The sequence below is a fragment of the Erythrolamprus reginae genome, unplaced genomic scaffold, assembly GCF_031021105.1.
Source record: "Erythrolamprus reginae isolate rEryReg1 unplaced genomic scaffold, rEryReg1.hap1 H_9, whole genome shotgun sequence".
NCBI classification, from domain to species: Eukaryota; Metazoa; Chordata; class Lepidosauria; order Squamata; family Dipsadidae; genus Erythrolamprus; species Erythrolamprus reginae.
In genome coordinates, this window is record NW_027248537.1 from 331,826 (window position 1) to 344,124 (window position 12,299).

A 12,299-nucleotide genomic window follows, 5' to 3' on the forward strand; every position below is an offset into this window, starting at 1 on the left:
CAGGAAGTTTACTGAGGTTGGGAAGGTGCCTGGAATCAGTCCAGAAAACAGAAGCCAAAACAGATAAACCGAGCAGAGGTTTTCCAAACAAGAGGCATACAATTGAACAAACTATCAAATAAGTTGTTTCCTGCAGAGTTTTTTCCGGCTTCATCATTCCTTAACTAGGCTTGGGGAGTAGCCAATTATCCCCAAGTCTACTCCTGAGGAGACCTCTTCCTGAGTAGCCATTCTTGCCTTTTGCAGCTCTCCATGTTCATGCATTAAGAAGACGGTCCTCCTCTTCTGCCTTATCATTGCTGTGAGATGCTAGAGGTTTTAAAGGCCCTGGCCGAACCTCTGCCTCTGGCACCGAGTATTTGCCAGCCTCCTCACGGTCCGACTCGGGTGCCAACTGTACAGGCGGCTTGTGCATCACACCTCATTAGTCTCATCTCAGACATGATTCACTAACAGCTGCAGATCACAACAATGGCTTACATGTTATGGAGAATATACTGAACAGAATCAGTATAGATCAGTGATGGGTAACCTTTTCCAGATGAAGTGCCCAAAGTGTGCCTGCCCCACAAAATGCAATGCATGTGCGGCCCCTGTGCATGCGGTCCCATGTATGTGCACACCAGGCATACTTCTTGTATGCGCATGCATGGCAAAGACCCAATTACCAGTGGCTGATGGGAGGTACGCATTCATGTGTGTGGAACTGAACTGAGGCAACGGCTCACATGCCATAGATTCGCCAATAGTTGGGTATAGACCAATGGTTCCTAACCTTTTTTTGGCCATGCCCCACCTAAGCATTTCTAAAATCCTCATGCCTCCCCTCCCAGTGATATATAATTTTTACTATTCAAAAAGTGAACTCCTACTCACGCAGAGGAAGCCTAAACAGGCATTAATTCAGTTTAAAGAAGGTTCCAATTGCCCCCATTATAAAGCAAATTGCCCCCCTGTGGGGTGTGGGCCACACATTGGGAACCACTGGTATAGACTATGTTTAGCTAGATTTTCCTTTAAAAAAAAAAATCTCCTGCCTATAATTTCTTTAGCTCACTATTTCCCAGTATTTGCCTTCACTTCTGATAACTCTAGTTATATATTTATGTATATCTGTAACAGTATAATGTTATAACAGTATGTTAAATGATCAATAAATATGTGAAAGATCAATATTATATTGTTTTCTTTGCCATCCTTTGCTTACCTTCATCCCTAGTATTTCTTATTTATTTTTATATATTGCACTTAGAAACCACTAATCTCACTCACAAATCTGGGCAATGCACAAATAGGTGTAAAAATCTATATATAAATATTATAGGAGAATGCAGTTGAAAACAATAATAAAAAATAAAAAGCTAGGGAGTGGCTTCAGGGCACTAGCATGCTGCTCTGCAGGCCAAAGGTGAGTAGACAGTCTTCAGATATTAATTTATTATTATTTATTATTTGGATTTCTAGGCTGCTCTTCTCCAGGGGACTCGGGGCAGCTTACAGCATTAAAAAAAATACAAAATCGACAGTATAAAATCCTACTCTAAAAGCTATATTTGAAAATCCAAGTAATTAAAACCTCTCCTTAAAAACCCAAAGCATTTAAAACCATTAAAGCAACATTCATCTCATCAAAGTCATAGTATTTGGCCGGAGCAAGGTATCAGCTCTCAACAACCCCAGGCATGCCGGCAAAGGTATATTTTTAAAATAGAATCTCTGGGAGGAATTGGTTCCAAAGGACCAGAGCTGCCACAGAGAAGGACCTTCCCCTAAGCCCCACCAGGCGACATTGTTTGGCTGATGGGACCTGGAGAAGGCTGACTCTGTGGGATCTTACCGGCCGTTGGGATGCATTTCCAAGCCATCATGAGACTAGGGGTCCTCTTCATATCTGCGGAAAAATGTTCCAAGGGACAGGGCAACGGTGGAGAAGATTCTTTTCCTGAACCCCACCAGTCAGAATTCTTTAACTGATGGGGTCTGTAGCATTTATGTTTAAAATATAACTACATTTGCTTTGTAAATGTTAATTTCAGTACTATGTGTTAATAAAAGGAAAGGGAGTAAAGGCAAGTACAGTGGTAAATCTACTTAAGAACGTCTCTACTTAATAACTTTTCTAGGTAAGAACTGGGTGTTCAAGATTTTTTTGCCTCTACTTAAGAACCATTTTCTACTTAAGAACTCGAGCTTGGAAAAATTTCCCAGGAAATTTGAGAGTGGCACAAAGGCCCGGCCAGTTTCCTGCCATTCCCCCTTTAATCCTGGCCATCTGGGCTGCCAGAGGAGCCTTTTGGTGGCACTTAAGGAAGCTTTGGCAATCCAGAGCGAACGAAGCATTTTCCTTTCTCTGGGCGCTTGGACAGGGAATAAACCTCTGCCAGCGCCCAGAGAAAAGAAACACTCCCTTCGCTCTGGGCAGCCGAGGAGCCACTAGAGCGAAGGAAAGGTGCCACCTACAAAGCGAATGAGTGAGAGGAGAGGGCAGACCTTCAGCATGGGAAGGAAAAGGCAGCAGGTAGCAGCAGCAGCAGCCAGTGTATGGGAGGCAACCTCGTGCCGGGGGTATTGGTATTGCTCTTCCTCGCTGCCTCAGAGTCCTTCTTTTTTTTTAAGCCTTAAAGTTTGGATTTTTTTTATTCCCCTCACCTCACTTTCTTCCTTCAGCAGCGACTGTCTTCCTCCTCTTCTTCCTCTTCCTCCTCCCACCCAAATTCCGAGCTTTTATTTCTTTCCCAATGGGTTTGCACGCATTATTTGCTTTTACATTGATTCCTATGGGAAAAATTGCTTCTACTTAAGAACGTTTCTACTTAAGAACCTGGTCACAGAACGGATTAAGTTCTTAAGTCGAGATACTACTGTAATAGATAACGCAGGAATAGAATGGTCTGTGTTGACCTGCAACGTGTATGGCAACAACATTCTTTCCTGCATTTGGCTTTCTTGCAGTCCAGATATAATAGTCCTGAGCAGAAATAAAATTTGAATTTGCATAATGTAAAGAAAACAACCATATATATTGTTATCGTTAAAATAACTATGTTGCCACAAACCTATCTTTGCAGTACTAAGATTTGTAACTCCAAGCTAGGCAGCTACTTTCACTTTTTTCTTATTATAGAAAGTGAAGCTTTGGGGTAGCAGAATTTTAACTACGGTATTCCAATCTGGCACACAATAATATCATTTATATGCCATATCTTTATCATTTGTGAATATAGATGTTGGAAAGAATTGTAGCCTAGAGATTATTATATGGAGAATGCATAGATATTGTTATAAAGTATAATAAACTGATTAGTTTTTGTATATTTGATTAACTTCTGGGATATACATAAGTGTGGTATTTGTATATTAAAATGTATAGCTTGTAAACGGGTTTAAAAATAAATTGAATAAGTAAATTGTATGGAAAATTACAGAGAGCTATTGTAGAACATACCACAAATTTCCTAAGAAGTGGCTAGATAGAAGAATCATAATAGTGAACAAGCACACAAGCTTGAAGAAATTTTGAGTGTTTGTTCTCCTTAATTGGGCTCTGATTTTTGAAATGAAATACTATGGGATTTCTATTTGTTCACAGACAGGATTTCCCAGAACTGAGGGTAATAATTTTTTTTGTGCTTTCCATTATTCATATCCACCACTGAGCTACATCTTCTGATCTAGTAGAATTAAGACTAGGCATATTGGAAGTATGCCAATGTTAATTCATTATGGCTTATCCCAAAATATATCTATTGTTCTCCTTCTACCAAAACTTCAGCAGAGGGATAGAGGTCACAACTCCCAGAATGAATTCCCAGATTAAAGTTCTGAAAATTGCACCTCTATTAGTCTCAAGCACCTGTTTGTTACAAGTCTACTAACTTTGTTTTGCTATTCAATCTAAGCTTTATGTTGAAATATGTTTCTTTGCTAAGAGCACGTCTATAATTCATTGCCCAGTCCGTAAACAAAAATAATATAAACTTAAGACATTACGGTGAAGAAAAAGTTTTTGCAGTTCTGGCTTAGAATAGTATAGAATTCTTTAATGGCCAAGTGTGATTGGACATAGAAGGAATTTTCTTTGGTGCTCTTTTTTCTTATGTGCTCTCAGTGTACATAAAAGACAATTTATATTTGTCAAGAATCATGAGGTACAACACTTAATGATCATCATAGGGGTCAAATAAGCAATCAGGAAACAATATTAATAAAAATCTTAAGGATACAAGCAACAAGTTACTGTACAGTCATACAGTCATAAGTGGGAGGAAATGGGTGATAGGAATGATGAGAGAAAACTAGTACTAATAGTAGTGCAGACTTAGTAAATAGTTTGACAGTGTTGAGGGACTATTTGTTTAGCAGAGTGATGGAGTTCGGGGAAAAAACTGTTCTTGTGTCTGGTTGTCTTGTTTCCGTGTGATCTGTGGGTATCTCAGTATTCTCGCAGTAACTTGGAAAAACATGAAGTCTTCTGAAAAATACAAACTATCTCCTTACGTGCTGAATTGGCAGGAAAGCACTCACAGGACTACAATCACAGGGGTTTGTGGCAGAAAAAAAATCATCTCAGTCGAGAACTATTAGATTTTCACCATCAAATCTACGGAAAAACTTGTAGAGTGGGAGAAACTGTTTATTTTGAAAAAAGTTGCGCGCGTCTCACCTCCCCCTCTCCTTTTGGAATTTACGGTCCTCTCCCCCACCCCGCTCCCTCTTTTTGGGGGTCTTTTTCTTTTCCAAAGTCATCAAGTCCAACTTGAAGATATTGGACTTCAACTCCCAGAATTCCCCAGCCAGCGAATGCTGGCTGGGGAATTCTGGGAGTTGAAGTCCAGATATCTCCAAGTTGCCAAGGTTGGGAAACACTGATCTAGTCACTTGAAAAGTCACTTGAAAAAGTCACCGGGAGAACTTGGCGCTGCTCAGCTCTGCCCCTCTTCCGGCTCTCCCAATCTGTCCTACTCCCGGTCCTCCCCCCCATCGCCCCCGGGGATGTGCGTGCTTGCGCGTGCCTTTCCCTCCCCCCGCGCAGCGCATTCTTGCCGGGTTGGGGCTCTTCCAGCCTTTCCTTCGAGTTAGCGGGGTGGCGCGGCGAGGGTTAACGCTCAGGAATGCGCCCGCCAGGAATGTGCATGCAGATGAGATGGATGCTAATCTCATGCTAATGAGTGGCTGCCGCCGCCGCCGCTCGGGACTGAGCCGGTTCTCCCCCTCCCCCCCGGAACATAAGCAGCGCCTGGAGCCCCCCCCCCGACCCCCTGCTGCCAATACGGAATAAGGCCCGAAGGCGGCGGCTCCGTCCAGACATGGTGGACTGAAACTCAGGAGAGTTTCCTGGCCCATTGCACGGTTCTGCCTTCCTCCACCCGCCCAGAGGCTCCAGGGGAAGGAGGGGGCGTCTTTTCCCGCTTCCCTCCTTTTTTTCTTTCTTGTTTGCTGTCCCTATGGAGCAGCTAGACCCCGACTTCGACCATGCCTAGAAAAATGGGGAACGGGCAATTGCCCTTACCCGACGGCTGGGAGGAGGCGAGGGATTACGATGGGAAAGTCTTCTACATCGACCACAATACCAAGCAGACCAGCTGGATCGACCCTAGAGACAGGTGGGTGTAGATCGCCTCTCCAAATCCCAGTGCGCGAAAAGGAGGGGGGTTGAACCCGAGGTGGTGGTGGGGAGAATGGGCGTCAGGCGCATTTGTCCTCCTAAGTTTAGGAGGACTTGAGTTTGTCCCCCCTCCCTTCACTACTCCCCCTCCCTTGTGTAAGGGAGCGTGTCGCATAGTTACATAATAAAGATAGTGATAACAACAACAACAACCACAACCTGCAAGGAAGAAAGGGGAAGTGTTCCTTTCCGCCCCAACATAATCCTGGTAGCGTGCGAGTTTGTGTATTTCTGGCATGCCGTTGTCTGGCAAGGGTGTGTATTGGAGACAGAGAGGGAAAGTAGTTCTGTAGGCTGAAAAATGAGAAAGAGTGTCGTAAGAACACGGGCGAACATTTTCTTTCTTGTGACCAGAAGCAAACACGGATCCATTTGTCAATCCAGATTTTATTTAATGAGTAGGTGTTGAAATGTTTCCCACCAGACTATGATTTGTCTATAGAAGTGAAACTGAGGTTCCCTCTTTTTATAAAACACCTAAGTGAAGTTATGGGATTTTTAAAAACAGGTTCCAGGGTGTTTGTTTTTTTAATAAAAATTATTTAATTTTCATAGAAGCCCTTGCAATGTCTCTCTTGTGGCTATTAAAAGAATTGGGTCAAGTTAGAGGATTTTTAAACATAGTTTTCTCTTTACATACTACAGCACAAAGAAAAAAAGATGCTGGATCTCCAGAGATATTGGTATTCTGGGTTTTGAAAGTTTGGTTAGAATATAAACCATCTCCCTGATGAAAAGGTAAAATATATTTAACAAATCCTCTAGGTACACAATTAAAAGGGTGAAATTAGTTAGGGCATTTGCTCATCTATTTTTGGAACTGATTTCAACTGTAATGGGTTTTTAATTTTTCTGAAAACCTGGCTTAGTCCAGACAAAAGCATGTTGCCTTGTTCTGAGCCTCAGATTTGTACCATCTCATCCTTTTCAAGGTGAAGCCCTTGTAATGAAATTGAGAGAAGTCTAATCAGGCCTGGCATTTGAGTTTTTAGAAGTAGGCCTCAACTGAATCCTTTTCTCTCTCCTGGTCTCCCCAGATTATAAAAAGAGATTTATTAAAATAAAAGAGGAAGTTTAAGCATTTCTTTAAAAATAGAGGGGAAAGTCTGTATTAATTTTCTAATAGAATGCCTCATACTTAATACTTTTTATGAAGAAAGTAATAATCTTTTAATTGCCACCATCACAATTAAGTGATACTGAAATCTAAGAGATTACTTAAATTAACGAAAATGTTGCTCTAGTTTACACTATAATATTCATTAACATACATAATTCTTCACTCACTTTTCAGACTTATGTGTTGCTTATCTTTATGAAACTAATAAAATCTAGTATTGCTTAACTAATAAAAGCCATTAGAAATTTATGTCACAAACCATGCTGAATGATTAATGAAGGACTTGTTTTAAATTTCCTGGTTGAAATAAGAAAGGGTAACTGTGACATTTCTGATAGTATCAGATTCGTTGTACTTCTATAAGAAAGTTGTTATTCTGCAGTGTCAGAACTTCTTCCCTTATAAATGGGTTAATAAAATGGATTATATTTAGAAATATTGACATGACAATTTGCATTACAATTTCTGTAAAACGTAGAAAAACTTCTTGAACAAAATAGAAGCAATTCTTGACATGATTGGGTATTCAAGTATATACATACTTAGTATTTTAACTTATTCGGCATTTTCAATTGTTTCATTTTAGCTGATCTTACAACTTTTTGTAGACTAAGCATTTTTTTCTGAAAACAAATACAGTATATGGTGCACATTCAGATTTCTTGATATTCAAACTAAATAGTAGTTATGTTGTCTAAACATGTGACTACAACTAATCCTACTTTTGGTTTTTTTTTCACCTAAACTACAAATACAACTCTATAATCATGTCTTTTTTCAATAAGGGAAAGACATATAACTTATATTTTGTGATAATGAGGCTTGAAATAACTACTATTTTATTACTTATTTCAGAAGGCTTGAGACATTTTCAGCTCTTAGCTTGACTGTATTTTCTTTCAGAAAAGCTAATGAAGTGAAGTCCTTGTTTAAATAGTGTAGGAGACAGTGTTTGGAGTAACTCTATTAATGCCTGTCAATCTCTTTACTCACTGTTACAAAACAAACAGAAAGAGGTTGTACTTGGTACTTGAGATAATCAATAACTAATGTATAGGTCTTGACTTCAGACAAAATTATGTACAAAAAGAAGGAAAAGTAGGTAATTAATTTCCTTTTATTGGAATTAATATATATATACATAGTTTGATTCTCACTCTTTTATAATACAGTCTAACAGGTGAACTTCCTATTTGAATTCTACAGTATGTGATTAAATTTGAAATTAAAGCTTATTGCGATTATCATGCACTTACTCTCAAGAAAATATATATGAATGTATATATCGTGCAGATTTGTTTTGTATGGTTACCCAAAAGCAAAGAATCTAATTTCAATCCTTACAGCCAGGTATATTGGATCATAGTTGGCATATTTTTATATGCAGATTTATCCATACTAGTGGCACTTGGATTATTATAATCCTTTCTATCTGAGGCTGCTTTGTAAACCACGTGGAAACAACACCATTGCTGCAGTTTCTATTATTATGGACCAATTGTGATTTGCTTATAAACTATACTGATGCTAGAACTGCATTGATTACCTGCTTGCTTTGAAATAAATTCAAGATGCTTATTTCACTTTTAAAACCATGGCTATTGTAGTTTATGACATACATATCTTTGGAATTGCTTTGTTTCAATTATTTATGCCCATAGAAAATGGTAAAAAAGGCTTCTCTAGTATCCCTTCACTTGGGTAAAGTAACTTTCAGGGGCTCGAAGGTGGGACATTTCAGGTGTTGCTCCTGTTCTTTGAAACAACATTCCTCCTAAGAATTCTACTTTGGGGTAGTTGAGTTTATTGTATCTTTGGTTTAATTGCGTTTGTTTATTGGAATTATGAATTATCTTACTTATTTTATTTGTATGTATACTTTGAGCCTTATTGTATAGAATAGGGCAGTGATGGTGAACCTTTTTTCTCTCGGGTGCCAAAAGTGTGCGCACACGAATTGTCACATGTGCCCAGACACATAATGCAATGTCCATCCCATGTACTATCCCTGCACATGGGCGCATGACCCACCATGCATGCACGTGGGGACCCCTCCCCTGTTTTGGTCTCACATCCCAAAACAGCGGTGGGAGAGGGGAAAAGCCTCTTTCCCAAAATGGAGCTGGGAGGGAGGAGAAAGCCTCTTTCCCCAGTTGGAGCTGTCAGGGAAGGGGGGAGTCTTATGTGCCCAAATAGCACTAGGTGGAATCTCCAGAGATCTGGGAAGACACGGGCCGCAGAAAGTAAGGAGAAAGCATGAGCTTGTCTGACCTGAAAATTAGCTTGCCAGTGGAAGCACTCGCACATGTGCAGTGGAGTTGAATTGATCAACGGTTCTTATGCGTGATCCCGCTATACAGAGCACTGGTGAGACCACATTTAGAATACTGTGTTCAGTTCTGGAGACCTCACCTACAAAAAGATATTGACAAAATTGAATGGGTCCAAAGATGGGCTACAAGAATGATGGAAGGTCTTAAGCATAAAACGTATCAGGAAAGACTTAATGAACTCAATCTGTATAGTCTGGAGGACAGAAGGAAAAGGGGGGACATGATGGAAACATTTAAATATGTCAAAGGGCTAAAAAAGGTTCAGGAGGGAAGTGTTTTTAATAGGAAAGTGAACACAAGAACAAGGGGACCCAATCTGATGTTAGTTGGGGGAAAGATCAAAAGCAACATGAGAAAATATTATTTTACTGAAAGAGTAGTAGATCCTTGGAACAAACTTCCAGCAGACATGGTTGGTAAATCCACAGTAACTGAATTTAAACATGCCTGGGATAAACATAGATCCATCCTAAGATAAAATACAAAAAATAGTATAAGGGCAGACTAGATGGATCATGAGGTCTTTTTCTGCCGTCAGTCTTCTGTGTTTCTATGCCTGCAGTGAGGGTTCCATGCCACTTGTGGCCTGGGTGATAGGTTCATCATCATGGGAATAGGCATCCAAGCCACTCAGAATTGATTATATTAGGTACAGAGCCATGCGTTTAATGATGGTTCAAAGTTATCATAGCCTTGGAAAATGTGACTAATCATCTGTACTTGCACTTCAAACAATAAGCCAGCCCCAGAATCACATGACTGTAATTATGGTGCTTGGCAAATTGACTCACATTTAGGACAGATTATACTATAATCATTATAGCATCCTGTGGCTACTGATCACAGTTTGCAACTTTATTTGCCAGGTTTTAGCAATTCATTTTTTGGATTCAGTTAATGACTATGTGATTCATTTAACAACATGATTCATTTAACGATCACCATAAAAATTATCAGAAAATTAGCTCCAACTTGATTAATGATTCTAGTTATTTATGATGAAAATCCCAGTCCCAATTATGACAATACATTGAGGACTGCCTGTCTTGATGTCTGGAGCTACTATAATAAAGACCAGATCCATCCCAAATCTTCTGTTTTTGTTGCTAGAACTGTTTTTATGATGGGGTTGATGAATATTGCCATATAATATTTCACATGAATCTGAGCCATTTCTAATAGAAAGTTGAAATATTCTTCCTATAATGGAAATGTAATCATTTGCAATGCAACATTCATAGTGGTCTTAATAATATCAACTTTTTTGGAAATTCAGTATGTATCTATGATTAATTTTTGACCCCTATATGTGCAGTATTAAAACTAGTATGCCATTTGACGCAGTGTCCCTTGGTGGCTCACAACAATAAAAAATTACAATCAAATCACTGAAATGTAAGAAATAAAAGAAAAAATATGGCACGCCCAATGAAGTCTTTCCGAAGGCCAGGGTGACACGCCAGGTCCTCATGGCTGTTCTAAACTACTTGTTTAAGAGGGCAAGTGCTTTTATAGGCAAGTCAGATTTATAGAGTCTGGATAGATGGCATGTCTAACTAAAGAAACCCAGAGTACATCAACCCTGCAGAATTGAATTAGTCAAATTATGTGGTACCTTGATCAATAGTAGTAACTGTGAGAGGGATCTTGGAGTTCTAGTGGACAATTATTTAAATATGAGGCAGCAGCATGCTGCACCTGCCAAAAAAGTCAACACAGTTCTAGGCTGCATTAACAGAGGGATAGAATCAAGAAGACACGAAGTGTTAATACCTCTTTATAATGCTCTGGTAAGGCCACACTTGGAATACTGCTTTCAGTTTTGGTTGCAAAAAGGATGTGAAGACTCTAGAAAAAGTACAGAGAAGAGCAACAAAGATGATTAGGGGACTGGAGGCTAAAAGATATGAAAACGGTTGCAGGAACTGGCTATATCTAGTTTAATGAAAAGAAGGACCAGGGGAGACATGATAGCAGTGTTCCAATATCTCAGGGACTGCCACAAAGAAGAGGGAATCAACCTATTCTCCAAAGCACCTGAGGGTAGAACAAGAAGCAATGGATGGAAACTAAACAAGGAGAGAAGTAACTTAGAACTAAGGAGAAATTTCCTGACAGTTAGAACAACAATAATCAGTGGAACAGCTTGCCTCTAGAAGTTGTGAATGCTCCAACACTAGAAGTTTTTAAATGTTGGATAACCATTTATCTGAAGTGGGTAGAGTTTCTTGCCTAAGCAGGGGGTTGGACTAGAAGACCTCCAAGATCCCTTCCAACTCTGTTATTCCATTGTTATTTCTATATCATAAATAGGCATGCCATCCAAATTTCTAGTCATGCTCTTCCAAATACAACATCTTCTATCTCTCAGTATCTTTTGACCAAATTAAGCAGCAAATCAGAAAATATACTTAAATCTGACAAGGCTAAACTTCCATAACATGGAACTACCATATATACTTAGCTCTCGTTTATTTTTTTTAACCTTGCCAAACAAATGGGTTCATCTCTTTCTGCCATTCTTTGAATAAACAGTCAAAATAGATGTAGTTTGTAAAGCATTCTGAATATTCTAGAGCAGCGATGGCAAACCTATGGCACGTGAAGCCATATCTGCCGGCACGCGAGCCGTTGCCCTAGCTCAGCTCCAGCATGCATGTGCGCACTGCCAGCTGATTTTTGGCTGTCATAGAGGCTCTAGGAGGGCATTTTCGGCTTCCGGGGGGATGGGGGAGGGCGTTTTTGCTCTCCCCTGCTCCAGGGAAGCCTCTGGAGGCTGTGGAGGGTGAAAAACGGGCCTACTGGGCTCACCAGAAAATGGGAAGCGAGCTGTTTCTGGCTTCCAGAGAGCCTTTGCAGCGTCAGGGAGACAATTTTCGCCCTCCCCACGCATTTAATTATGGTTGTGGGCACTCGCGCAGGTACAATATTATGTGCTCATGTGCTTTCGCTACCCAAGGGAAAAAAGATTCGCCATCACTGTTTTAGTGCAAGGGTTGAACTCATGATTTATTATATCTGCTAAAAAAGTCATTTTTTGTGTGTGGGGTATCTCTGATTTTTTTTTCTATATTTTTATTTTTTATATTTCTATCTGCTATTTCTCTGTGTATTCTGACTCTTTCTAGTCTCTTGACTGCTAGCTTTTGGTTAGGTTTTTTTAATAATTGTTTTCAGAAAC

The 12,299-nt window shown here is 39.8% G+C and overlaps 1 protein-coding gene across 1 annotated transcript in view; it reads left to right on the top strand.

The window, feature by feature from the left end:
- The first annotated feature begins 5,392 nt into the window (after nt 1-5,392).
- Nucleotides 5,393-12,299, top strand: part of LOC139155889 (protein WWC2-like) — a 190,571-nt gene continuing 183,664 nt past the window's right edge. The window contains exon 1 of the mRNA XM_070731238.1: nt 5,393-5,603. Coding sequence (XP_070587339.1) covers nt 5,473-5,603 — 131 coding nt within the window. The 5' untranslated portion in view covers nt 5,393-5,472. The remainder of the gene's footprint in view (nt 5,604-12,299) is intronic.